The sequence below is a fragment of the Alternaria dauci genome, chromosome 8, assembly GCF_042100115.1.
Source record: "Alternaria dauci strain A2016 chromosome 8, whole genome shotgun sequence".
NCBI classification, from domain to species: Eukaryota; Fungi; Ascomycota; class Dothideomycetes; order Pleosporales; family Pleosporaceae; genus Alternaria; species Alternaria dauci.
In genome coordinates this window covers 1,184,169-1,210,132 of record NC_091279.1, presented here as the reverse complement: position 1 = coordinate 1,210,132, position 25,964 = coordinate 1,184,169, and the positions used below count along the sequence as shown (strand labels likewise).

The following is a 25,964-nucleotide window of genomic DNA, read 5'->3' as shown; positions in this document are numbered from 1 at the left end:
CATACCCTGGAGGTACTTACAAAAGCTTCCTTTATCAGAACAGGCATACAAACTATAGCGAACATTCACGAAGTAGTTTCTTATTATGGTGGCCTACGAGATACATGCTCCTCGCTGCGCGTAAGCGGACATAGACCTCATTCATAGATTCCTATCCTAGATGCGTGATCGCAAAAGGATGCTACCAAGTCTGAGAATATCTAAGAAGGCCAAACGCCGCATCAATAGCTAGAACAGTTGACTCTACGAATGTACTGACCTGCTACGATATCGCTTCGGGAGTTCAGTCGCAAAATGACCAGACTAAGAAAGGTATGTGACAGTGACATGCACAAACTCAGGTTGCCTCGAAACCGGGAAAGCCTAGTCGACCTCCATATCCATGTCTCCGTCTCTATCAGCGTTTACAAACCCAGCAACGGCACGCTTCCCTTCGTGTCTCCGCTTGAACTTGTCTTTCATAGATATAGGACGTGCACCTAAGGCGCCCATAGGAGAGCCATCACTCCCGAAGATCTTGTTCTTGTCATCATTGGCGCGCTTAGAGTTGGCCGCCTTCATAAGTTCCCGACCGTTCCTGCGCTCCGCCGCCAATTGCTTCGCGATGGCGGCTTGCTTGATGAATTCCCCAGTCTCTTCCTTGACGGCAGTATAGATGTTACGGAAATCCTCATATTCTGGACCTTGGATATTATTAGAGAAATCTGTGAGCTGTGCTTCCGTCCAATATTTGGCTTCGTGTGCAAGGACAGCCGCAACGACGAGTTGCTGCAATGCACCATCCTCGTCTCTGCAGATGCGCTCCGCGGTTCCGGCGGGTGCGAAGATAGTCTTGATGATCTCCATGAGAAGGTCGGGAGCGAAAGTACGAAAGATCAATGATCCGACGAGCTTCGCATGTGCAGCTGACTTCAGTGCATCGTAATCCAACTCTTCTGCCAGGGCGTAAATGTGGAGATGATATGCGTGTTCGACGATACCGACAAGGGCGACCGTGGCAGGTGAGGGTGAATCCTCGTTTGGGATGAGGGTTGCATGGTGGAACTTGACAGTGCTCTGCTTGAGTTGGTCGCCTTTTAAGCCAGGAAAGAATTTGTAGTCCGATGTGTAAACTATATCATGGATCAGTATGTTCTCTCAACTCGTCAATATGCGCGATGCTTACTGAAGCTGACAACTTGATCTACAAGGATGGGATGGAAGTGAGACGGCAAATTCACAAAACTGGGTGGGCTAGGGCTCATCACCTGGTTATGTCAGCCTTGAGTATACGACGCCTGAGGTTCTAGCAGTAGTTCATCAACCCAAGGATATGATCCTGACTAGATTGGAGGTGAGAAAAAGAGGTAGTCTTACACCACCTGGGAACACCCCCTCCTGCAACACCTTCGAGCCGCCGATCAACATGATGGCGTGCACTTCAAACTCCACACCGGCGGCGGTGATCAGGTTGAAGTCGCGACCAATTGGCGTACCAAGCAGCAACTCAGCGTGTCTGGGTGTTGTTGTTAGTCAATGCAGCCACTTTCCTAAAGCAAGGTGTCATTTACTCCGTTTGTAACTTCTTCGCCGTGGGCAGAGGATCCCAGCCCTTCTTGAAGACCTTACTCAAGAGATTGCGTGCACTACGCGGGTCGCTCTGTTGCATTTGGAGAGAGGCGGTCTCGCGCTGCAGCTGTGGCGGCTTGACCTGGGGCGTCGGAGCGGCCATGGGTGTGGACAAGGAGAGCAGGCCATCCATTTGAAAACTGACAGAGGAACGATAGTTTCGAGCAACCCAAAATTTTGATACAGTGCGAAGGCAGCAGAGACAAAAAGTGGCGCGGATCTAGTCGTGAGCTGCGTGTTTGATTGGGGGTCTCGCGGGCGATACTGTCTGTCTCTTCTCACGAGTATGACGCGAGCATTGCGGGGTTTGAAGAGAGGTGAGTGCAAGCACATGTAGGAACTCGACCGATGCGCAAAGAGCTGTTGTATCAGACATGCGCATTACTCGTACAATCGTATTCCCTAGAGAACCAGCTCTTAGAATGTTGGCCTCGTCCTCTCACCCTTCCAAAGCCCCATAACCTCTCCTGTCTCTCCGACCCACTCCCTGACGCCCGTGACGACGGCCTTTGCCATGCCCGCGTTTGTTCCGCTTCTCGCCCTCCTCTTGCCCTCCATGCCACTGTTCACTCCGCCAACTCCGATGCCCGTCCCGCTGCCAAACGATTCTGGTGCTTTTCCTGGCATGATGTAGCTGCTGCCATCTCCAGTCGCGTACTCGGAGCCCATTGAGGGGAGGACATTCTCGCCAGCAGACAAGGAGACGAACAAGGCGAATGGAACCAGCCAGACGCATAGGCCAAAGTAGGATGCAATCTCGGTGAAGGTGGGGATGTTGACGTCGCGGGAGTACGGGTACGAGGAGTATGTGTTCGCTGGCGGAGCGCTGAAGTGGCGGAACCAAAGATAGTGGTTTGCGATGACGAGGGCTACAAGAATGCTTAGTACAGACATGACACGGGCGCAGGACAGAGCACAACATACCACAAGATACCAAGAACAGTGGATCCGTGAGCTTGACAATGGGAAACCGCCTGAGGTTCTGCGCGTAGATGACATGCGACACGACGCTCAACGCGCTGAGTCCAATTGGAAAACGATCGACAACCAGAAGCAAGACTTGAATGCCGACTACGCCATAGATGAGGCGGTACAGAAGCTTCTTTGCCAATACGGTATGCTCTTCCACAAGCTCAGAGAGGTAGTACAGGCCGGAAGCTACGTTGCGTGTCAGCTCTGTAAACCAAAGACTATGTGCATGACTGCAAAGTACCTATCGCAAGCGTCAGGAAGGCAAAGCCCAAGATGACACCCACATATCCAAGCAACGGCAGTATCCACATGTTGACTTTTGACACTCCGGGGGGATGTGAAGAAGGATGGAGTGTGGAAGTTTGGCGGGCGCACGATGAGGTCAGTCCAAAGGTGGCATTAGGGCTAGCGGAGAAACCCGTGGACCCGCGGCAAAGTGTGGGGGGCAACACCAAAAAGTCGTCCAACTCTTGGCTTGAGCGAATCACTCGACCAACCGACAGATCACGTTCGCTTCACGCAGGTCCCCTTGTAGCCTAATCGCACAGGTTGAAGCAAATCAGAGAGTATTGCGCTCGTTACCGAGAGGGAGAGATAGAGAGAGCCCCAGGCCATAACCGCAACCATGTCGCGCCCCGAAGACATCCTGTACGCACGCCTCTTCGCATCATGGCAAATCGCATAACAACGAGTCCAGCGCTTACCTCTCCACAGACCCCCCGATCTCTTCTACAATGACTCGGAGTCCCGAAAATACACAACCTCGTCGCGTATCCAAAAGATCCAGTCCACAATGACCCACCGTGCCCTCTCTCTCCTCGCGCTTTCCTCGCCCTCCATGATTCTCGACATTGGCTGCGGCTCTGGTCTCAGTGGCGAGATCCTATCGCAGACTGCAGAACAAGGGACACCAGGCGGCCCACACGTATGGATTGGTTTCGACATCAGCGCATCCATGCTGGGCGTTGCGTTGGAGAAGGAGGTAGAGGGAGATTTGCTGCTAGCCGACGCAGGCCAAGGTGTACCGTTCAGACCAGGAACCTTTGACGCTGCCATCAGCATCAGTGCAGTCCAATGGCTCTGTAACGCTGAGACCAGCGAGGAGAGTCCTGTGGGCAGGTTGTCGAGGTTCTTCAACCAGCTCTACGCGAGTCTGAAGCGAGGAGGGAGGGCGGTGTGTCAGTTCTACCCGAAGAACGACGCACAGAAGAAGATGGTGGCGCAGGCAGCCATCAAGGCCGGTTTCGGTGCGGGTCTTCTAGAAGATGACATGGGAACCAAGAGCGCAAAGACCTATCTTGTCCTGACTGTGGGCGGCGGAGCGCTGGATGGCGACATCACAGGCGTTGTGCGGGGCATGGAAGGCGTTGACGTCGAAGACGCACGAAGAAAGACAAAGGGCATGAAGAGGGGCGAGGAGCGCAAGGGCAGCAAAGCATACATTATGAAGAAGAAGGAGCAGATGGAGAGGCAAGGCAAGGTTGTCAAGGCGTCGTCCAAGTACACTGGCAGGAAGAGGAGGATCCAATTCTAGATATACCCACGACACCGTCATCACGATGTTACGCATAGCACGGAGTTCTGGTTCTGGCATTTTCACGAGGGTATAAGAATGGTCAATTCAATCATGCAGCATGCTATATACCACCTACAAGTACAGCTCTATTCGCATTCCAGCTGGTAGTTGTACAAGTGCCGTTGCGTCCAATCGTTAAGAAAATGTGTTATTGCTCCCTAGCATAGGTTAACCCAATGTGAGCCGAGGCCTAGATTTGACGGCATCATCGTGCTAGATCAAAGCTTAGCAAACACGGAGATCATGATGGTCAAATCATGCCTTCTCCATCTGGTTTAGAACGGCGCGGGTGAACTCGTGAGTGGTGGTGTTGCCTCCCATGTCCCGTGTGCGGGCGGTGCTGGAGAATGTTAGTCAGGGGACTACTTTTTGGTTCTGGCGGAAAACTCACCCGTCAGCGATAACCTTGTAGACGGACTGCGAGATGCGGTTGGCGTGGTCGTCGAGACCAATGTGACGGAGCATCATGGCGGCGGACAGGATCAGAGCAGTGGGGTTGGCCTGGTCCTTGCCCTTGATGTCGAGACCGACGTGACGGCATCCAGGCTCGAAGACGGCGACGTTGCGGCCCATGTTGCAGCCGGGGACGATACCAGGGCCGCCGACAAGACCGGCACCGATGTTGGACAGGATACCTCCGTACAAGTTGGGCATGACCATGACGTCGAATTGCTGGGGCCGGGAGACACACTGCATCGAGGCGTTGTCGACAATCATGTCGTTGGTCTCGAGAGTGGGGTAGTCCTCACCAACCCTCTTGACGGTGTTGCGGAAAAGACCATCGGCCAGCTTCATGATGTTGGCCTTGTGGATGCAGGTGACCTTCTTGCGGTTGTTGGCGAGCGCAAAGGCAAAGGCAAACTTGGCAATGCGCTCCGACTTCTCGCGCGTGATGATCTTGAGCGACTCGACGACGCCGTTGACCGACTGGTGCTCGAGGCCAGAGTATTCGCCCTCGGTGTTCTCGCGGATGATGCAGAAGTCGATGTCCTTGTGGCGCGTCTCGTAGCCAGGGATGTTCTTGAGGAGGACAATGGAGGCGTAGATGTCGAGCTCTTGACGGAGAGCAACGTTGAAGGAACGGTGGCCGGAGCGCTCGACGGGTGTGTGGAGGATGCCCTTGAGGCCGAGCTTGTTGCGCTTGAGCGACGCAATCGACTCGCGGAGGAGCTCCTCGGAGTGGACGTTGCCGGAGTCGACGCCAGACACGTCGACCTGCTCCCACTCAATGGGCACGTTGTCTGCCTTGAAGATCTCCTTGACCGACTCGGACACCTCCGCGCCGATACCGTCACCTGCGCATGTTCAGAAAGGGCTTTGGGTTTGTGGGCGGCTACCGCGCATACCAGGAATCAGGGTAACCGTGTATTTGCCGCCGAACTTGGTGGGCTTGAAGATGTCCTGCGTGACCGTGGCCATTGCTGTCGCCGCGTTAGCCTCTTGCACTGCTCCGGATGCTTCACGTCGTCGTCGTACATCGAGTAGCCACGGGGGAGGCCCATCGAGCGGCAGGCTTCGCGCCCCGCAGGAGCGTCTGTATGGGCGCATTAGCACTCGAATTTCCGCCATGTCTGCCAATTGCAGGCGCATGGACGTGCCCGTACCTGCGCGGTTCTTTGAGAGGTCCTCGACAACATGGTGGGGTTGCGGCGTTGGGATGGTGGTGAGGGATTTGAGGTAGAGAGAAACCAGCTGGAGCTGCCGTCGCCCGAAAATGCATCCGAACCAAAGGAAGAAACCGCGCTTGGCGAATGACCGCATCCGTCCTTCCGCCGCGGCTCGCTGTCTCTGCTGCCTCCGGGCGCAGCGCTGCTGTTCAAGCCTTTCACTCTTCGTGGCACTTGCTTTTTCCGATGTTCGCAATTGTCCTATTCCGAGCGTGCTTTGGTTCTACCACCAAGCCCTCTCTGCGCAACCGACGACGGCATAATGGCACTGTAGGAGTACTTTGCCTCGCACGTGTTCCCACATATCTTCATGATATCCTGTCATTCGATGAACGATAAAGAAACTTGATCGTTAACACGTAGTCTGCAAAAGTCTTGTTCAGGCACTTCAGTGATGGATGACGCCAGACGTCGCAATGGCATCGAGGGTTAGTCGTGTGGAACGACAGCCATTCCCGTGGCCTTGAAACTCTTGAGCGGGTGCTGCTCCACTGAGCCACATCTCTGTTCGAGCAGTCGAGGGGCATCTTCCAGTACGACACAAGGACAATCGCGGCATGCACCAATTTCATTTGCAGCTAAAGTCCGGATACTTTTCAGATGCCTCTCACTTGAACCCCGAGTGGCATCGCGACACTCCTTCAGCACACGTCACGCACTAGACCCGTCTTACTTTCACCTCACTGCTCAGCTGTCTACACCAAGTCCCTAATATATAACACAGCATTCCATCCCTTTGCTCATTTCTCCCACCTACCACTTCCACTCCCCCTTATCTGGCCATGCACTGAACTACCTTTGCCACACCCGCACTGCCAACAGCGATCCCAGCCGGTATACAAACATAAATCAGCGGTTCGAAGATCTTCTAGTCATCCAAACAATCTCGCCAAATTCACCATCTTCTGATCGCTTACAATTGCCATTCAGCTGTTCTCAAAGATTTTTGATTATTTCCAATCCCCGTCTCACGGTGAAGCTCTGGAAATGAAGGTCATTGAAAAGGATACCGACAGGACAGCCGAGGTCAACATCTTCGTTGAGGGTCAAGTTCCGGCACTGAAAGAGTACAACGAGCACATCGATCCAAAGGACAATGCGATATGTTGCTACGTGGCCTTGGAGGAGGGCCATAAGCCTCGCATCGGAGGCCAATTTTCTGGCACGGTATGTCCTACTTATGCAGGCTCAACAGGATGATCTAACCAACCCTCAGACTCTAGCTATGGCTTACGATACTATCGTAGACGGAGTACTTCGCAAAGCAAGTTCGTACGCGGCGAAGGCTGTAAGCGTTCAGAAAAAGAAAAAGATTGACACAGCGAAGTTCTTGTACAAGACTTCGAAAGGGATCATCGACACCGACATCACGGTGGCACCACTTTTGAACACTGTTACGACACAAGACGATGCGCCTGAGACAATTGGAACTATTGAGTTGCGTTTATATATTACACGACAGCTAGGACTTTGGCACGATATCGGTGAGGTCAAAAAGTACTACACAGTTGGAGATGGCATTGAAGGTAAGCAAGCAGGAAGTGTGGAACAGAAGGTGAGCTACAAGGTCATCCCTCCGACTTCCAGGATGTCGTTCGAGACGAACGCTGCTCTCCTAGAGGACAGGCAGCCAAGTCTTCAGCAGCGCAGGGCGGACGCGAAACGTCCAGACACAGAGCCTTGGGCCATATTTCGTTTCCATTATCGAAGTCAGGGTGAGTTTGTCAAGCATCAACCTTAAACATTGTGCTTACATGGTTCTTCAGAAGACATTCTAGCACAGAACATGAAGATGAGTCATGATCCCAATAGCAGAAAGAAGGCAGAACCACGTACTCTGTTCCTGAATCCCGTACCTCCTCTACAGTTGGGCGACAGACCGCGTAAGAACGACGGAGATGCCTCCTCCCGCTCATCGTCTCCAATGCCCTCCAGCAAGCCTTCTACTCCGGTGAGAAGCGCACAGCCAACCTCCAGGGTAAGAGAATAACTCACTGAACATATTTTCCATCACTACTCCAAGTCTCTATCACTTTAACTTCTGGCCCAGTTTAATCTTTGACTATCCCTAACACCTGTTTATAGATCTTTATCCCCACCGAGGAAAAGCCCAGACCAAATTCAAACTCAACCGACGCGACAACGATGATCCCTATTACAGAACAAGCTAATACTACCACCGGCGAAGCACCTTCCGTGGTCTCTCACAAGAGCAGCGCAGACCTAGAGACTTGTGGCAATTCTCCGACGCTTCTCGAAGGCCCAACTCTAGTAGTCAAGAAGGCACTTGCCAATCGCGAGGCAGATAGTGACGCCTCTACTATCTCCACGAGCACTGATGGCGATAAGTCTGTTGACAGAATTGCCGTCAGGCCTCCTGAGCCGGCTGACAACGTTGTCGCGAAGGTGTCCAATCATCCAGGCTTGAAGGCCAGGCCCGTAATTGCACGTCCAGAGAAAGCCGTGGTCGCCGCAAAAGAAGCAGTCGGAGAGTCTCTGCAGTCGCCTGTCATACAAGCAAGGAAGCCAAATGTCAGATCAGATCCTATCAGTGGCATCACCACTGTGCGAAGGAAACCAGATACCCCGCCCGTAGCAACTGTACCAGCCAAGCGCCAGACCTCCACCACAATTGGCGTGACACCCGAGCCGAAGCGCACAAAGCCTGTCCCGACGCCTCCTGCACCCTTCACCCAGCCCGTAGTCCCACGTACCCCTCCGCGCTCACCTACCCCAAAGCCCATGTCAATTGAGCGACAGCTTGCAGATCAGCGCAAGAAGCTCGATGAACTCCGCAAGAAGCGTAAAGAGACTGCTCACAAGCAAGCGGCAATTGACAAAGAGATAGCCCCCTACAAGCAGCGTATAGCCGAGGAGCTGGATCGTCTCCATCGAGAGATGGTGGAGGAGGAGAACGCCTATACTGAGGAGGCTGAGCATTACAGTGCTAGTATCGAGATTCTGCAAGATTTCAAGAAGGCAGATGGTGGCGACTAGGTTGCTGGCTGAGAGTGAGTTTAATAAAAATGCGTCGGAAGGAGTATGGCGTTGACATGAAAAGTGAGGCCTGGAGTGATTCGGAGTTTTTTGAGAGTATTGGGGGAGTCGGCCAAAGCCCGGCTGACGACTACCAACGGCATTGGATTTTCGAGTGGAAGGACAATTGCTCTGTCAGGCAACTACCAGAAGGCCAGCCAGGGGAACTGCCTATAGATGCTTATCATCCATGCAATTAGTAGCCAATACAAGGTTAATGATGAGCGTAGTTTGAATTGGATATTTCTTAAGTTATTTATCGACTAGCGTGGTCTATTGACCTGGCGTCCGCTCTCGTCCTACTCTCATGTTCGCCTTGATCCTCTCCAGCAGTTCAGCTGTTGTTGCAAGTGGAGAGGGGTGTAGATTCCTCTGCCATGGTGTTAGCACAAAACTGCTTGATCAAAGACATCTGTGCTTTGTAAAACGCCATGGCAATATGACAGTAGCCAGAAATAGGGTAAACCTTGGTGTATCCTTCGGCCTTGGGTAAACTTACGTGCTTGAGCCAGGTAACGCATTGATCGTGGGTCCACGTTTCTGGATCTGAAAACGGTGTTAGCAAAATCAAAAATGTTATCGTTCGACAATTCAAGGGACATGGGTTTGCGTACCTCCAGTAGGGTCTTGACTGGGAAAGATGTCTTGTCCCCAAATACTCCATGCTGCAACACCGGCAACAACAGCAGCAAAAGCGAAGAACGGGCCCTATATTGTCTTAGCGTGCGACAAAGGCGATATGTAGAAGGCCCACTATGTATAGCAGATGCCAGGATAGCCATGAGTAACCTACACGTTGTTGGACCGCGCGATCGATGGGAGTCGGCATGCTGAGGGATGGAAGTGGCAGTAGCGGCTAGGTGGACAGAAGAGGTTTGAAAGTTTTGAATACAAATGTGGACCTCGAATGAAATACTTTTTCTGGAAGTCGGGGGATTTGTAGGGTTTAAGTGCAGGCAGCGCTGTCTCACATGCAACGCATCTACGTTCCAAGGTTGCCATTCCCATTTACGCCACACACGTCGTCACCCCACCAAGCCCGAAGCAGCAACGCTTGCGGCCAGCCCCTTCGCAGCCCGTGCGTTTTCCAAGCGAGGTCTTCCCGGGGCCAGAGTCCACAGCAATATTGAGCGCCCCGAATTTCACGATCCCGAAACTCCATCGACCCGTCAACACACAACTCGTCAAGATGCCTTCCGAAGTTTCCGACATCAAGCAGTTCATCGAGATCTGCAGGCGCAAGGATGCCAAGTGTACGTCTACCAATTTTGTTGGGTGGAGGTTGTGGTCGCATTGGGAGGAGGAATTGTGCACAACAAAGTGGGAGATGCAGAATGCTGCGACGATCGAGGCAGGGAATGTGATGAGAGATCTGGACTGACAGCACTGCAGCCGCCCGCATAAAGAAGAACAAGAAGGTCAACAACATCAAGTTCAAGGTCCGATGCTCCACCAACGTCTACACCCTCGTCCTTAAGGACACCGACAAGGCCGAGAAGCTCAAGCAGAGCCTGCCCCCGGGTACGCACACCCAGCCAATAACACATCGCCAGTGACGCGAGTCTAACGATTGCAGGTCTTACCATCACCGACGTCGGCAAGAAGAACCCCAAGGGCAAGCGCACCGCATAAACGGATCAATCGCATGAGGAACTGAGGACGGAAGCGTGCAAGGACATCAACGCACGATGCGCACGAAGCACGAAGGCATGGCGGGCGGCGTCTCAACGGATAAATTTTGTTCAATGGCAATCGCGGAGCCCTTCAGATTGGGTTACCACCAGGAATGAAAAAAGTCAAACTTCATTCCGAATCACGACTTGTTCCCGACGTGCACCAAGAATCATCATGTATCATGGTCAATATTGCTGAACAGCTAGTTGCGGAGTCATTACAGATTATGGCTACTAATACAGCGATTGCTTCGGCTGCTTCTGTCCTTGTTTCACGTTGAACTTGTACTGATCCTTGCGGTCCAGATACACAACCTTGCTATCCAGCCCAGCCGCGTGTACCGCCTTCTTGAAATCATCCAGAGGACTCAGGAAAACATCGTAGTCGTCGTAGTGGATCGGAATTGTGAGGTCGGGGTTGATTAGCTGCATCAGCTGCACACCCTGTTCTGCGTCCATTGTGACCATGAGCAACGGCATCTTGGGACCGGGAATTGTAGTGCCTCCCAAGTGGACTAGCATCAGGTCGATGTTGTGGTCCTTGTATCGCTCAGGAATCTCCTTGAGTTCGTCTACCATGAGCGTGTCGCCAGAGATGTAGATTCGGTATCCATTTTCGAAGTCGCTGCCATCGCTAGAAGAAGCGTCCGAGTATCCGAGTTCGACCATCCAGCCGTTGGTAGGCGGCACAGCGCCAAGAATCTCATTCGCGACATTCAACGGACCCGGAGGCACATGTTTTCCGGGCACGCCTGTGACTTTGATACTAGGCTTTGGCCCGCTGCCGCTTGTTTGGTCCGACTGCGATACGTCCAAAAGCAGACTGTGCCAGAAATCGAGCGCATGCACGTTCTTGAATGATTCGTCGCCTTTGCTTGTCAAGCACTCCTTGGCGTGTGGTGTCGTAATGATTGGGAGACCCTTTGACAGTTTCTCCTCTACTTCGCGGTCGAAGTGGTCTTCGTGGTAATGCGAAAGCAGAATCACGTCGATCCTTGGTAGCTCTTCCAAATCGATTGCGGGATTTGTCTGTCTTGTTGCACTGACACCTGGTCCTAGATGAACATGGTCGCCGGCATGAAGGAAGTTTGGATCCGTGAGAATGCGGATGCCTTCCCATTCTAGGATCGTGGTGGCAGTCCCGACGAAGAAGAGCGAAGCATTTGTTGCAGCATCTGGGGCGTTTTGGGGGTGGATCTTGGTCTCTTTGGCATTGGGTAGCGAGGCAGGGACGTCAGTGTCGAGTTTTGTAGGTGGGCCTGAGCCGTCGGGTGAAATTTGTATGCGCTTCATGCTTGCGCCTGACATGGTGTTTTGTTAGGCGAGACGGATGTTGTGGAAGGGGAGTCGTGTCGCTCTGTCTTCTTCGTCTTCTTCTGTGGAGATTCCCTGGATCGTGACTCTCCGATTCTAGGGGTATCCGATCTCTTTACTGTAGGTGATGAAGTGCGGGCAAGCCGGAAGCAACGGTATAAGGGCAGACAGGAAAAGAGGGCGAAGAACAGGAAGCGCGCTTCGTCTTTGGTGTAGAAAGCCATCACGTAACTCGTAAACAGCAATGACGACAAGACGCGGTAATGGTAGAAATACGGCAGGGTACGCGATGATCATGGGAACACCTCGTCTACACGCTGCTGAATTGTTCAGAGCTACGTCTTAAGTACCGATACATGGTTGCAGAGAGATAAGCCCGAGGTTGCGGAAGGTGGCTGTGACAGTGCCGGTGCCTGTGCATGGACACGCGTATTTCTCACCTGTAGCACGGGGAGGAGCGGTGCTTGCGAGTCGCAGAGGCTGAGAGGAGTAGGTGGAGCTTGGAGCTTCCCCGTCCAACTCCGCTGTGGCTGGTGTCTCCTAGGATGCAAGCGGGGCCCCTGTTGTGCCAAGCCACATACATCGGGCGCGAGCAATGAACACCTGGCGAGTCAGAAGGCGCTTTGAGCATTGCTCCCAGAGTCCATTGCGAGGTTGGAGCAAGATGACCAGCTGTCAGACTACGCAAGGGTGAATTCACACTCGCTCCGCCTGGTCCACGATTGGTTTAGCACTACGCGTCGCGCCGCCTCATGAACTCGACACGCGATCCATTCAACCTCCGAAGCAAAGCCACGTTCAAGACACCCTCCGCCTTTGCCGTCCTCCAGAACGCCGCCAACCAGAAAGCCGCACAAGCCGTCGAATCGACCAAGCAGGCGGTCGAGGCCACGAGGCAGGCAATCCAGGACTCCGACATGTCCTTTGCCATCCCGCGCAACGTCCCCAATTTCGAGAGCGCGCAACGCAAGTTTGAAGATAATGTTTGGAACAAACTACCGGGAAACGACAAGGGCTTGCCAATGTACAAGGACAAGCCTTCAGGAAAGGTATATGGATATGGCGGTGCTGCGAGGGGGAGGAGGGGCTTCCTCAGGAGTAAGAGGGGCATGTCGTTATTAGCACTGGTGCTGCTGGGGCTCTTCTACTGGTTTGGCTGGTCAAGTGGAGGAACAAATGTGGATATAGTGCAAGACGAAAAGGACAAAGGGAAGAGCTTGTTGTCAAACATGGGCGGAAGCGCTGCCGGAAAGAAGAGCAAAGTTGACTGGGAGAAGCGGAGACAGGCAGTAAAGGATGCCTTTTTGTTGAGCTGGAACGCATACGAGGAGCACGGCTGGGGCTACGACGAGTACCACCCTGTTTCGAAAAAGGGTCGATACATGGCAGAGCCCAATGGCCTGGGCTGGATCATCGTCGACGCCCTCGATACGCTCATGATCATGAACCTGACAAAGGAAGTCAACCACGCGCGCCAATGGATTGCGACGAGTCTCGATTACGACAAGAAGCAAGATGTCAATACCTTTGAAACGACTATACGCATGCTTGGCGGTCTGCTGTCTGCACACTACTTGCAAGAGACACTTCCGGACATGAAGCCCGAGAATCAGAATGAAGAGGACTTGTTCTTGGAGAAGGCAACTGATTTGGCCGACCGCCTCATGGGCGCGTACGAGTCACCTTCAGGTGTTCCGTGGGCCAGTGTCATTCTCAGAGATGCCAAAGGTGAAGCCTCGCACGCCGACGGCGGCGCGTCTTCTACAGCCGAAGCGACTACCCTGCAACTTGAGATGAAATACCTGGCCTTCATTACCGGCGAGAAACACTACTGGGATGTGGCTGAGAAGGTGATGCAGGTCGTCGACAACAACGGCGCCAAAGACGGTCTTCTACCCATCTTCATCTACGCTGATAGAGGTACCTTCCGCGGCAACGAGATCCGATGGGGTAGTCGTGGCGACAGCTACTACGAATATCTTATCAAACAATACCTCCAGACCCAGAAGCAGGAACCAATCTACCAAGAGATGTGGAACGAGTCGCTCAACGGTGCAAAGAAGCATCTTCTCACTTACACGAAAAACAGCCACTTTACTGTGCTGGGAGAGCGACCAAACGGGATTGAAGGAAAACTGCACCCCAAGATGGACCATTTGGTCTGTTTCCTGCCTGGCACCATCGCCCTAGCAGCAACCGGTGGCATCTCCCTCGCCGAAGCGCGCAAATTGCCCACCTGGGGCAAAGCACAGGAGGAAGACATTACCCTCGCCCGCGAGCTCACAAAGACTTGCATGGGCATGTACAAAGTAACCGCCACAGGTCTCGCGCCTGAAATTGCCTACTTCGAGCTGGACGACCCACCCAAGATGTACCGCACCGAGATCTTAGCATCCAAGTCTGAGCTCGACACCAGTGTTCCTCATGGCGAAGGCTGGAAGAGCGATTTCGACCTCAAGCCAGCCGATACACACAACCTCCAGCGACCAGAGACTGTAGAGTCTCTACTATACATGTGGCGCATAACCGGCGATGACATCTACCGCGAATGGGGTTGGGACATGTTTGAGGCTTTTGTCAAACACACCATCGTAGAGGACAATGGCGGTTTCTCTAGTATTGGCGATGTCACAAAGATACCTCCTCCATCACGAGATAACATGGAGAGTTTCTGGCTTGTAAGTTCCTTCCGTTTGCTTTTCCACTTGCCTTCATACATCAACATGACTGAACTCGTTTACTAACACACAAACGCAGGCTGAAACACTAAAGTACATGTATCTCCTCTTTTCACCCAACGATCTCCTCCCTCTCGATCAAATCGTCCTGAATACCGAGGCTCATCCTTTCCCTCGCTTCGACGCAAGCCACAAGCGGTTCAAGACGGGGTGGGAACGTATACCGCGGGATGATCAGGGCAACCTCATGCCCAAGGAGACCAGCAAGCCTGTGGAAAACAAGGCTGATGCGAAGACAACCTAGACGTCATTTGTATGTGACGAGAACACTTTGAGACATGTTGTCGAATACGTACTCTGCTAGCGTGCGGAGGGCAAAACTTGTGAGTTGGGTCTGGAGTGGGTTGTCATGTATGGATGGAGTTGACACTCATAGAACAGCTAATGGCTGATATGTTATCAATAGTGGTGCAGACCGAAGTATCAAACAGTTAGAGCCTGATTCGCTGTATATGTATTTTTCGTCGTGTATATTATGTGCGTCTCCAGTAAGAGTACTCCCGTACCGATGCTAACCATTCGTATATTTGCATAAACATGAAGCACATAAGTCGTAAATCATGACCTCATTTCACCCGCTACCTTGTTTAGCCAGTACCCGACGCTCGCTCATGTATTATGGACGCAGGTGATGATGAGGTCTGCGTGCAATGGAGCAGAATCAGGGGTATCAATACGATACAAACATCAGCGGATACTAGCGCTCCTGCGATTGCTCGTCGCCTATACGTGGTGGGCTCTTGGAGTGGGCGGAGGGATTCCTAAAGGGTGAATGACTGCCTCTGCACGCGTGTTAGCTTGTCCTTTGAAATGACATGCATGCTTCGGAAACATACGAGCGTCTCCGCTTTCCCTCGTCTCTCCTCTCCTCAATCACCTTGAGCATGGTTCTCCGGCCGTCTTTTGCGTTTATGTGTGCATCCCGCATGCTCATGCTGACCTTTTTGCTCGCATCGGCCCGAAGCAGTCGCTTGAGCAGCAAATGTCGCATAAGCACACAGACGAAAACACCGCAATCACTGCCGTTTTCTTGCTGCGGACTGTCATTCATGGGGATGAAACGCAGGCGCTTCCCCAGTAGTTGTTCCAGCTTCATGGTTGTGCTTCGTGCTTCGCGCTCGTTGGACTGGGTCATGGAGTCGTAGTGGAAGGAGACGCCGTCGATGATGGAAACGAGAAGGAGGGACCAATGCGAGCCGCCCTCGGCTTGTGTGACGTCGGTGTTGTCGTTTATGGGAAGGAAGACGTGTGTTGTGTTAGTGAAGTCGGGGAGGACTTCTTTTAGGGAGAGGGGCTCGGCGGATTGCATGAGCATGTAGGACATGGAGGGGCGGAGGAGAACGATGGAGGCTTTGGGGAAGGCATTGAGCTCTTCGCGCTCGAGGTACTCTTGCCAGAAGGCGATGGCCTTGGGTCTGTGTTAGCGATAGTTTCGGCATGCAGAGGGGTAGTGCTGTGCGTACATTGTCCGTGAGCCAGTCGTTGGACTTGATGCTGTCCAAATCGGCTCGCGTTACTGTTGGTAGCCGTCAGTACTACCGTCGTGGCTGTCAAAAGCACATGGAGGCGCAAGGCAAAGAACAGGCGACGCATACACACCCCTCACATCATGGTCTGCCCTCGGTCAGCTTTCGCCCTCTCACGGTCCCGATAACGCCGACTCACAAGAAAGATAGGCCTCGTCCGGACTAGGATCCCCCAGGTGGCGCCTCGCCTTGTCCCTGATTCTCGAAAAGGATCCGGGCATGCTGTAGCCGTGTGTGCTGTGGCTCGGGGTAGGGTCGTGTGGCACAGGCGTGCTGTTAGTCTTGTGCGAGGCTGCAACTGCCGGCGGGGTATACCAAGGTTCCGGACCTCGTGGGTATGCGAATGGGTAGGGATGTTGGGTGTTGGATAGACGCGCGCCCGACTGCTGGGCCTGAGATATGCGAGCGAAAAGCAGGGATGACGTATGCGTTTTGGCTAGACTGTGTGGGGTGTTGAGCACGATGTGGTTCTGGCCCACCTCAGCACTTAAAGGCTCGGGGCGCAAACAGCTTTAACACGTCGCAAACGTGGTACCACGAGTGCGAGCCCCGCGTTTGGAGTATCATGTTGCTCTTCTCTGTTTCAACCGTGATCAACTGTCTGGCTTGTTACAGTCAAATCTAAGTATAGGACAAAGCAAATGCGACCATGTAGTTGAAGCAATGTTTTCTTTTGTCTATTGCGTTGTCCATCAATCTTTTCTGTACAGACAGACTTGCGTGTACGACCTTGACAGGTTTCCCCGTCCTTTCAAGGCAACTGTCCAACAACCTTGGCCCCGTTTGCCTGGTCCTGCTTTCCAAACTGCTCAGGCCTCTCTACCTTGAAAAGCCAGCCCTGCTTGTCTTCAATCTTGCCTTGCTGGATGCCTTTTAGTGTCGTAAGAAGCTTCTTGCACACTGGGCCTGGCTCTTGCTGTGCCTCTGCATACGTGAACTTGTCGTTCTTCGATGGCAGAGTGATGGATTTGATGGGAACAAGAGCCGCCGCGGTTCCTGCAGCAAGGACTTCGTCGAAGGTCTTGAGTTCGTCATAGGCAATCTGTAGCTGTTAGTTCAGTCTACACGTTTGTAGAGCGCATGCAGTACCTCTCGGGACTCGGCTTCCCAGCCAAATGATTCCGCAATCCTGAGGACGCTGTCTCCGGTCACGCTCTGGATAACATTCTTGCTGTTGGATGCAACAAGCTTGACTTTTTCGCCATCCTTCTTCACTCCGATGAATGCAGACGTCGAGAACTCGTCAACGACGCTTCTGGTCTTGCTGTCAAGATGCAGCGTGATGCCGTAGCCTGCCTTGTACGCCTTCTCGCTATGCCGTAACACCGGAGCGTAGTTACCTCCAACCTTTGCTGATCCAGTACCCTCTGGCGCGGCGCGGTCAAAGTCCTCAAGGATGACAGCGTCTACTGGGTTTGATCCATGGTAGACGCCTGTTGGAATACAGTAGACTACGAACGTGTACTCCTGTGGCGGATTCAGGCCAAGCTGCGCCGAGCTACCGAAGAGCAGTGGTCGGATATACATGGCCGCCCCAGTTTCATGCGGCGGCACGTATGCCGCGTTCATTCCTACAGCCATACTGCAGCAGGCAAGGAAGTGGTCTGTCGGTACCTCTGGGATGGAAATGAAAGAGGCCGAGTGCTGCATCCTTTCGGCATTCTTGTTGGGCCTGAAGATGTTTATGGTGTTGTCTGGTGCTCGGAACGCCTTCATGCCCTCGTAGCACTGCATTCCGTAATTCAGACCCGGTGCCATACCGTGAATGCGCAGGAAAGGATCCTCGACAAAGACTGGAGGAGTCCATTTGCCAGTCTCAACAGAGTAGTGTGATTCAACATGACCGGCGACTTTGTAAAGTTAGGACATGTTTGAAATCGTATTTGTGGGTGACTTCACAGCGGGGTGGAAATACGCAGTAGAAGCACCCTTTGGGCGCCCTCTCGATACCTCCTCGTGCATGTCCCAACTTATGCACTCGCTGGGTTGTTTGAAAACAGGATCAAGTCTTACCTTCTCGGATCTTGAAGCCCACATTGCTCCAGTCTGCAGTTGAGTTAGTGTGGGCCTTTGCGCTTCGTGGAACGTGCCGGCAATCCGACTAGCGATTGACGTACCAATGGTGTCGACGGGTGGAGGAGGAAAGTCTGACATGGTTGTGTTATTTTTCAATGAACTATGATATCGTGTGCTGAGGTGCGAGTCAATATGCAGATTGGTCGACTGGCGATCCCAAAGTTTTGAACGCTTTCGGAGGATGAGCAAGCTCAGCACTACTGCGATATCGGATGACGTAGACCGGTAATATCCCTCGGCACCCGTCACAGTGTACCAAAAGCTCACCAACTGCACTCTAACAATTCCTTATTGCGGATAATGCTAATGGTGTTGTCGAATACGAACTAGCTTGGATTGCACTCACGTACCTGCAGATTTACCCGCGTGGTGGGACCACTCGGGCGTGATGCTTCAAAGCCGCAAGCTTGGCGTTATCTGAGGCATCGGGTGCGTGGCCATGGATGACAGCCATGCACATTTCACCGTGAACCATGGAACGCCTCTCACCACCTTGAAGTCTCGTTTTCTCATCTCAGAGATCCAATCTACATATTTCACCATGATACGCATCACTGGCCCCCGGGCTCGGTTCGCTCTCCTTGCTCTAGCTGTGTTTGCCCTGTGCTCGTTCGTGCTGGTAGGACCCTACAAAGTAACACCATCACATCTAGCACCCGCATCGGCCGAGAAGAAGCTGGGCCGTATCAGCGAAGCCGTGCTCACAGGACATGCGATCGCGCTAAAATTGGAGAATGCGACGGCAAAGTATGTGCATCACGGCCTCTGCGCAGACGCAACACTCAGGAGACGGGCAGACTGACAAGCAAACGCAGGGCAGAACTCGGTCGCGCCGCGTGGAAAGTCCTACACACAACCTTTGCTCGCTTTCCTGAAAGCCCGACCGAGGAGGAGCAAGAGGCACTGCGGTCATACGTACACCTGTTCCAACGCCTGTACCCTTGGTATGTCTTACACCATGTGGCGCACACAAAGGTCATGCGCAAACTGACTGGGATTGCAGCGGGGAGTGCGCAGAGCACTTCGGGCAGGTACTCGCAAAGTATCCTCCCCAAGTATCGTCGCGGACAGCGGCCGCCATGTGGGGTTGCTACGTACACAACATCGTCAACAAGAGGCTGGACAAGCCCGAGTTCAATTGCGCAGACATAGGCGACGCATATGATTGTGGTGTGAGTAAATGCCCGTGTACGAACTACATGCGAGACATACACTGACTGCGTACACCAACATCCAGTGTGGAGACGAGAAGCCGACGGCATCGAGCAAAGACACAGCTGCATGAGACCCCGGACCATAAAGCGCTAGGGAAGGGGAAAGATCACCAGGCAAGCGCATAGCTCAAGAGGATACACTGGACAATGCATCCTTTACGACAGCCACAAACCCCATGTTGAAACACACGCAAGACGGATTCGCATGCAAGGCGGGGTTGGACGGCGCAGCGGACTTTGGCCGTAAGATGCCCGAGACACTGCTGCGCAGAAGGGGGTCGTCGCGTCACAGTCTCGATATCTCTATTTGCGGGTACTTGGTACGCCGCAGATGACTACTGACGACTTGGAAGGGGAGCCAATAAGCCAGCAGTCAAGACGATAGCTGAAAGCTATCGACGGAGCTCTTCCGGCCTTGCCGGCAGATCGCAGAGCTCGTCAGCCAGGTTTCACACGGCATGTCGTGAAGTGGCTTTGATGGTGGTGGGATGTGAACCGGACTCGAGATTGCCCTAAGCACACACTAGCGAATGAGTGCTCAGTGATCAGCCCTCGGACAGGTGAAGCCCTGTCGTGAAGATAGCCACGCAAGCAAGATGCGCGCCAAACAGCATGTCGTTATCGAGCATGATACAAGGACGATAGAACGAAGCATAATACTCTAACCGCGACACCGTGCCCCTCTCCGCCTCGCCAACCGTGTGTGATAGCCGTGCGTCATGGCATGGCGATGCTACAGGACGGCGATCCATTAGGACATGACCGTGAGCAGCCCACCAGTTCGGCGGGCGCGTGGCTTGGGATGGCAGCTATTCGCAGGCGCTAACAGGATGCATGCAAGATGCGCGGTCGCATGATGTATTGCGGGATGGTCGCGAGGCGCGCATTGTCAGGGGCCCGTTCCCGAAGCAACTTAGCGCCAGAACGACTTTTGTTGTATCCCAAACAACTGAAACCTTACCTGGGCCAGCGAGGGGTGATAACGACGCGGCGCCCCCTCCATACACCGACTCTTCCTCCTCTCCTCCATTGACGTCTTTTGCCAGCTGTTCACCGCCACTTGCGTATCGAATCGAATCGAATCTTAACTTTCCACCATGGTGTCGTTCTCCTGCGAGGTACTTACTCTGAGCCCCATGTCCATACTCTCCCCACCATTGGCCCCTTCCCTGGAGATGCATTGGAGGCTTACTGTGACCGTCTAGGGCTGTGGAGACGTCCTCACCAAGAAGAAGCTTGACGGGCATCGTAACCAATGCTATGGCGCTTCCTTTACGTGCCTCGACTGCATGGTCCACTTCCCCGGAACCTCGTACAAATCTCATACGGTACGCATCACGCCTCTCTTGCCCTACATGGCGATCCGGTGTGCCTAGAACAACATGCAGCGACTGCTGCGAGTTCTGCGCCCGCGTTGCGCGTTGCGCATTGCGCCATGTTTGGTTTTTCGCCCTTTGCAGTGGCTAACTGATGTTTGGTAGGCTTGCATAACCGAAGACCAAAAGTACCAGGGCAAGCTTTACAAGGAGAAGAAGAAGGGCCCGCAACAGAAGAGAGACAGCGCCTACCACGACAATGCTCAAGCGCTCACTCCTCACAACGCCTACGTCGAAGAAGCGCGCAACGATGACAACGCCGTCGCAGTCGTGGATGCCCCGCCCCGTGCGCCCACTCCTCCGCCAGCGGCGCACTCTCTAGGCTATCACGAGCAAGCGTCGATTGAGGCCCCTAATGTTTTCGATTTCCTCGACCCCTCATCGACACCCAATGTTCCGAGAAGGAGCGCGCCCGAGTATGAAGCGCGCATGCTTGAAGACAGTCAGCCACCTGCATACGAGGAGCAGTACATGCCTGCAATCGCCGACGTCATGAAGTTTCAGGTACCCGATGACGACGAGTCTTTCGCACAAAACGGCGTCTCGTACGGGAACGAGCAAATTCGTCCTTCCAATGAACGCTACGACTCGTACACCACACCTGCCGCCAAGCCAAAGCATTCGAGAAACAAGTCGCGCGATACAGATGTTGAGACCACGTCGAAGAAAACCGATCGCAAGCGCAAGCGCAATTCGCCCAGTGAACTCGACATGTCGCTGGTCCGCGCCCAAGAGGAACGGGATACTACCATGGCAGATGCGCCCGCGACGCTTCACTCCGGCCTCACTGGAGGACTAAACAGACTGCTTGCCCGGCCTGAGTTCCCACCTTCGCCGGATGACTCTGGTGACTATGTCAACTCGCCTCTGAGCCCCATGAAACGCGCTAAGCAGGGCAACTCGAAGGCTCTTATGCGCGCGCAGCAAGAATACGAAGCCGAGCAGGCTAAGCAGCGCAAGGCTGACACCAAGGCTCGTGAGCAAGCAGAAAAGAAGGAGAAAGACCGGGGCCGCGACAAGGAGCGCAAAGAGCGCAAGGCTAGCACTGCTCTCGTGAAGATCAGGCCTAAGAAGAAGCGCGAGGATTCTACAACCGAGGTTCGTCGGGTCCGCCGTCGGCAATACTCGTCTTCTGTGTCGCCAGCACCGCGCGAGCGCAAGACCGTCAAGGCCATTGAGTACCACCGTTCGGCAACAAACTCTCCGGAACCAGATGGCCAAGGCCAGCTCATTGTGCGACCCAATGGAGACGTTGCACCTATTTCGTCGCCTGCGGGACTGTTCATGTCCTTCATCACAAAGGGCCCAGACTCTGAGCGCGGCATGAGTGTCAACAAGGCTCTGAAACGGTACCATCGCGAGCGTCACGAGCACCATGCCCGCGCGCCCTCCAAGGCTGACGATGAGAAAGAGCTCTGGAAGGATCTACGTCTCCGAAGAAACGATAGGGGCGAGATCGTTCTGTTCTATGCTCCCGCCGAGGCTTCGTGACTAGACGGGGATCCGGATCTCGACATCATCATTCGCATGCGCGCGTGGTCTTGTTCCGATCCGACACCAAGTCAGGGATCTGACGACATGATTGATGTCTGACACCAACGGGGGAAAGGGTAGTTTCGTGGTCGACTCTTGTACGATACCATGCTGCTCCATACGTTTCTTCCTTTTAGATGATACCCGACATCAAGTCAAAGGTTATTTCGGGTGGGCTCGGTGTACGTGTTCCTGTACATGTCTTGTTTTGGAATCGGCTTCTTCTGTTGTATCTCATATTCACATGTCTTCCTGTTCGCCTTTACGTTCTGTCACGGCCATACCCTGTCTGCGTCACTTGTTTTGGTATCTTTTGGCCAAATCACTTGCCCTAATTCTCCTTTGGGCTGGACCCGCTCCATCGTGTCGGCTTTGGGTCCTCAAGTATAGTTATATTGAGTTCTACAACACAGCCGCGTCTGTTCTCGCGTGACGACTTGCTGAATTGGCTGTTGAAGCATCCTATCGTGTCGCATGCCGGGAGTCGGGCATGCAATTGTCTCTGTGCAATTGGCGATTACAAGGCAGAATACGTCAGTGTCGTGTTTGAGCCGAAAGGGAAGTGAATGCGCAGAGCCGCAGACACATGCAAAGAAAGAGTGAGGCTCGCTAGCTACATATCTGTACGAGTGGGGTGCATGTATTGGTACCAGTAGGTACTACTGCAGCATCTAGCGCAGGGACAAATCGATGTGCCCACGGCGCAGCTGCCCTGCCGGCTGTAAGGCACTTTGCCAGGCTGCTTCTCGCTTGGCGATGTGTAAGGCGTTGGTCTGAAGGGGGCGTCATTTACTCAACAAGGCTAGTCGTTCGCTTGAACTGATCCTCCCCATCTACGTGTTCACGGCAATCTGGGGGGGAGGGCGTCAAGGACAAGCTACCTCATAGCCGAGGTCAGGGATTCCGCATAGCAGTCCTGCTATTGCGCACGAAAGAAAGCAAGAGTATGTTTCCCAAAGGGTCAAGGTGTTGGTCCAGCTCGGCAAACGTAGGCTTTGCCCTACCGAAATGCCTCCGCATTCCAACTACAGGCAGCCGTCCCTTCCGAGCCTTTTACTGTAATGTCAGATAGATGTCGAACTGCGGAAAGGAGGAAAGCAACTCGATCACCCACTATAGAGGAGACTGTGCACGGTCGGAGATTATTCAACTGGCCGCATCGCTCACAGCCACGACGAGGCGAAGTCTTTCCAGAAGCCTGCCTTATTAGACATGGTGTGCCAAAATCGCGCAGATGTGTCGAACCGGCCCACTGGCACTAAGTCGCACGTCGCTCACGTCGCTCATGCTGATTCGATGTTGGTTTTATGGGTATACAGCGGGGAGAACTACCCGGCAAAGCACGGTGACAGGGCTACCACAGATTGAGTTGACCGGCCGCCATGCTGCAGGCTCACACTTGGTCAGATGGCACTGCCGACCAGCCCTAAGACATCATACCTTCGACGCAAAGCTTCCCAGCACCAGAGGCCCGCGGCCATTTACATGTAAGTTCTAGTCATTGACTAATAATCAGCTACAACGTGATAAGGCCATTGACAACTACTCGTCAATTGCTCTGGCGGCCTTTGATGCAAGGCAGCCAGGTTCGTGCTGTCAGCCGCACCCTGACATTGCCCCAGCTTGTGCGTGGAATATAACTTTGGCCACTTTGCAGCCTGGAAACGTCAATTGGTGTTACACAGACAGCCATCGTCTTCCGACGCAATATTCCAACTTCCGCACTCTACACGCTGTCATCGCTCATCGCATGTGACCCTTGGCAGAGGGGCGAACCTTACGGCCTTCATCCACTCTTGGTTGTTCTTGCCCTTCAGCCTAAAACACACAACACCGTCGGTCCATCCGAAGAATGTCTCACTTCCCGTACACCAGCTCTCTGAACGAAAACTGGCAGGAGCTTGTTGCCTGGGACGATGAATTGTACGACCCTCTCTTCCAGGGAGAAACTGGTTATACAAGGGCCCAAGAAGGCAGCTACGTTGTAGGCCACCAACCATCGGAAAGCTTCACATCTGAGCCTACATACCTGGTTTCAGCGCCTCCTTCGGTCGTTGACGAACCGCCGTCGCTCGGGTATACGGTTTCTGCCCCGCCATCAGTCCTAGATGGGCAGTCATCGTTCGAGCATGCAAATGGCACCTCACTGTTCTTTGACACCACATCAACTTCTCCGCTAGGTGTTCAAGCAGACAGCCAGTATTTTGGCTCGTTCGGTGCGTGCGACAACAGCCTCTTGTCACCGTTGGGTGCTATCAACGACTCGCCTATCCTGGATACACGCTACGATCGTATCCCGGAAACCTTCACCCCTGGTTCCCTCGAGAGCACAACCGAAACCGTCTTCAACCCCTATGTTACGGACTCTTCCCACTCCTTCAGTGGTCTGGATGTGAGAGCCTCCCGATTGTTCTCGAATCTTGGTACATGGGCGGAACAGCCACGGATCATCGAACCAATCGCGGAAGATGATGGAGGCAGAGCAGAAGTCGAGCCGATTGCCATTCCCAATTCTTTTTCGCAGAACTTCAATTCAGCACTGCCGTCATATCGACGATCAGATGGCGAATACGAGCTACACAATCGCAGCAGAGCCATCACCATTCCCGATGCTACACCTGGACCTACCTGCTACAACAGCCGAACGTCAGCCTCTGCATCAGTACGAAGACCTCCTCCTATACTCTCAGTATCGCCAGTAGCTTCACGTTACCCCCGCAGTGTTGCTTTATCTAGAAGCACTTCGCTTTCTCGACGCAAACCCTCCACTCCGTCTGCGTCGCCTGACTCATACGGCTGGGTGTCTTACCAACCGAACCCTTTGACGCACCGATTGGCACCTACGAGCACAGAGGGTATGCCAGGTCGGGCTCCTAAAGGACGGAAGAGAGCCTTGACTGCTGAGCAGCGCCGCCATGCGGCGTTGATGCGAATCGTTGGCGCTTGCTCGAATTGCCAACGACGGAAGGAGAAGTGCGATCCTGGCACTCCATGCAGGGCCTGCCTCGAACACTACAAAGGGGATTTAGTCAATCACCCTTGTCGAGACCATACTCTTGTCGACCTTTCTGCGGCATTCCTCTCTGATCGCCTAGGTTGGCATCCAACCATGCGACCCTTGGAGTCGTTCGTCCCGGCTGGTGATTTTGAGATTTCCAAAGGGACGACCTACACGCTTCCTTTGAACTTTGGTTTCGGTCCAACATTTCCTGTCTCGGTACATGCTGTAAAACTCAACGACGACAGTCCCCTCGTGCACGAACACATCATCTACTCCTGGCCGCCCCAGCCTTACACTGGTCCTCCGCACAAGCACGCCGTTCTCCCGGCTGTGCTAACAGCTGATGCACAATACCATTTGCTGCATACCTTGGACTCGCATCTATCGCTACTAGTAACGCATCATTTCCGTGCTTTTCCACTTTACTGCTCACCATTGAGGATCCTGCGCGATATTTACGTTTTCTCACGATCCATTCCGGCAAACTCATCTCATTACCGCATATTACACCAAGCGCTCAAGCTTCTTGTGCTGGTGCACATTGGCGGTGATATAACGCTTCCATCGCGCTCGGAAAGCCCCATGTTAGAGCAGCTCATCCGCAGTACGATGGACATATCCCAACACCTCACTCCTACACCTTGCTTCATCCGC

The 25,964-nt window shown here is 53.5% G+C and overlaps 12 protein-coding genes across 12 annotated transcripts; 6 read left to right on the top strand and 6 right to left on the bottom strand.

Annotated features, from left to right (window-relative positions):
• Positions 1-363: 363 nt before the first annotated feature.
• On the bottom strand, positions 364-2,891 carry ACET3X_008353 (uncharacterized protein; the record flags this gene model as incomplete). Its single annotated transcript, XM_069454517.1, has 5 exons — positions 364-1,112; positions 1,166-1,247; positions 2,089-2,477; positions 2,533-2,766; positions 2,822-2,891. 5 exons carry the CDS (start codon positions 2,889-2,891, stop codon positions 364-366), a joined length of 1,524 nt encoding a protein of 507 aa, XP_069303955.1.
• Positions 2,892-3,205: 314 nt separating this feature from the next.
• Positions 3,206-4,114, top strand: ACET3X_008352 (uncharacterized protein; the record flags this gene model as incomplete). Its single annotated transcript, XM_069454515.1, has 2 exons — positions 3,206-3,228; positions 3,295-4,114. 2 exons carry the CDS (start codon positions 3,206-3,208, stop codon positions 4,112-4,114), a joined length of 843 nt encoding a protein of 280 aa, XP_069303954.1.
• A 297-nt stretch (positions 4,115-4,411) lies between these two features.
• Positions 4,412-5,793, bottom strand: ACET3X_008351 (uncharacterized protein; the record flags this gene model as incomplete). The annotated part of the gene is made up of 5 exons (XM_069454514.1): positions 4,412-4,496; positions 4,548-5,451; positions 5,503-5,577; positions 5,633-5,690; positions 5,761-5,793. The coding sequence occupies 5 exons, from the start codon at positions 5,791-5,793 to the stop codon at positions 4,412-4,414; spliced, it is 1,155 nt and encodes a 384-aa protein (XP_069303953.1).
• Positions 5,794-6,810: 1,017 nt separating this feature from the next.
• Positions 6,811-8,820, top strand: ACET3X_008350 (uncharacterized protein; the record flags this gene model as incomplete). The annotated part of the gene is made up of 4 exons (XM_069454513.1): positions 6,811-6,990; positions 7,040-7,538; positions 7,590-7,801; positions 7,909-8,820. The coding sequence occupies 4 exons, from the start codon at positions 6,811-6,813 to the stop codon at positions 8,818-8,820; spliced, it is 1,803 nt and encodes a 600-aa protein (XP_069303952.1).
• A 312-nt stretch (positions 8,821-9,132) lies between these two features.
• On the bottom strand, positions 9,133-9,688 carry ACET3X_008349 (uncharacterized protein; the record flags this gene model as incomplete). Its single annotated transcript, XM_069454512.1, has 4 exons — positions 9,133-9,231; positions 9,359-9,405; positions 9,474-9,567; positions 9,653-9,688. 4 exons carry the CDS (start codon positions 9,686-9,688, stop codon positions 9,133-9,135), a joined length of 276 nt encoding a protein of 91 aa, XP_069303951.1.
• A 286-nt stretch (positions 9,689-9,974) lies between these two features.
• Positions 9,975-10,690, top strand: ACET3X_008348 (60S ribosomal protein eL38). Its single transcript, XM_069454511.1, has 3 exons — positions 9,975-10,112; positions 10,252-10,380; positions 10,436-10,690. Exons 1-3 carry the CDS (start codon positions 10,049-10,051, stop codon positions 10,489-10,491), a joined length of 249 nt encoding a protein of 82 aa, XP_069303950.1. The 5' UTR covers positions 9,975-10,048; the 3' UTR covers positions 10,492-10,690.
• Positions 10,691-10,766: 76 nt separating this feature from the next.
• ACET3X_008347 (uncharacterized protein) lies at positions 10,767-11,840 on the bottom strand (the record flags this gene model as incomplete). Its single annotated transcript, XM_069454510.1, has 1 exon — positions 10,767-11,840. The coding sequence occupies one exon, from the start codon at positions 11,838-11,840 to the stop codon at positions 10,767-10,769; it is 1,074 nt and encodes a 357-aa protein (XP_069303949.1).
• Positions 11,841-12,598: 758 nt separating this feature from the next.
• On the top strand, positions 12,599-14,828 carry ACET3X_008346 (uncharacterized protein; the record flags this gene model as incomplete). Its single annotated transcript, XM_069454509.1, has 2 exons — positions 12,599-14,524; positions 14,604-14,828. The coding sequence occupies 2 exons, from the start codon at positions 12,599-12,601 to the stop codon at positions 14,826-14,828; spliced, it is 2,151 nt and encodes a 716-aa protein (XP_069303948.1).
• Positions 14,829-15,281: 453 nt separating this feature from the next.
• Positions 15,282-16,497, bottom strand: ACET3X_008345 (uncharacterized protein; the record flags this gene model as incomplete). The annotated part of the gene is made up of 4 exons (XM_069454508.1): positions 16,250-16,497; positions 16,048-16,100; positions 15,421-15,992; positions 15,282-15,366 (listed from the first exon to the last, which is right to left on the bottom strand). Exons 1-4 carry the CDS (start codon positions 16,329-16,331, stop codon positions 15,282-15,284), a joined length of 792 nt encoding a protein of 263 aa, XP_069303947.1. The 5' UTR covers positions 16,332-16,497.
• A 364-nt stretch (positions 16,498-16,861) lies between these two features.
• Positions 16,862-18,264, bottom strand: ACET3X_008344 (uncharacterized protein; the record flags this gene model as incomplete). The annotated part of the gene is made up of 4 exons (XM_069454507.1): positions 16,862-17,152; positions 17,200-17,960; positions 18,124-18,156; positions 18,228-18,264. 4 exons carry the CDS (start codon positions 18,262-18,264, stop codon positions 16,862-16,864), a joined length of 1,122 nt encoding a protein of 373 aa, XP_069303946.1.
• A 463-nt stretch (positions 18,265-18,727) lies between these two features.
• Positions 18,728-19,471, top strand: ACET3X_008343 (uncharacterized protein; the record flags this gene model as incomplete). Its single annotated transcript, XM_069454506.1, has 4 exons — positions 18,728-18,933; positions 19,002-19,130; positions 19,190-19,358; positions 19,424-19,471. 4 exons carry the CDS (start codon positions 18,728-18,730, stop codon positions 19,469-19,471), a joined length of 552 nt encoding a protein of 183 aa, XP_069303945.1.
• Positions 19,472-20,497: 1,026 nt separating this feature from the next.
• ACET3X_008342 (uncharacterized protein) lies at positions 20,498-22,267 on the top strand (the record flags this gene model as incomplete). Its single annotated transcript, XM_069454504.1, has 3 exons — positions 20,498-20,518; positions 20,606-20,728; positions 20,882-22,267. 3 exons carry the CDS (start codon positions 20,498-20,500, stop codon positions 22,265-22,267), a joined length of 1,530 nt encoding a protein of 509 aa, XP_069303944.1.
• Positions 22,268-25,964: the final 3,697 nt, after the last annotated feature.

Coding starts and splice junctions, on each gene's coding strand:
- ACET3X_008348 (XM_069454511.1), top strand. CDS start 10,049: ATGCCTTCCGAAGTTTCCGACATCAAGCAGTTCATCGAGATCTGCAGG. Junction 10,113..10,251: donor CAGGCGCAAGGATGCCAAGT/GTACGTCTACCA, acceptor ACAGCACTGCAG/CCGCCCGCATAAAGAAGAAC. Junction 10,381..10,435: donor CAAGCAGAGCCTGCCCCCGG/GTACGCACACCC, acceptor TAACGATTGCAG/GTCTTACCATCACCGACGTC.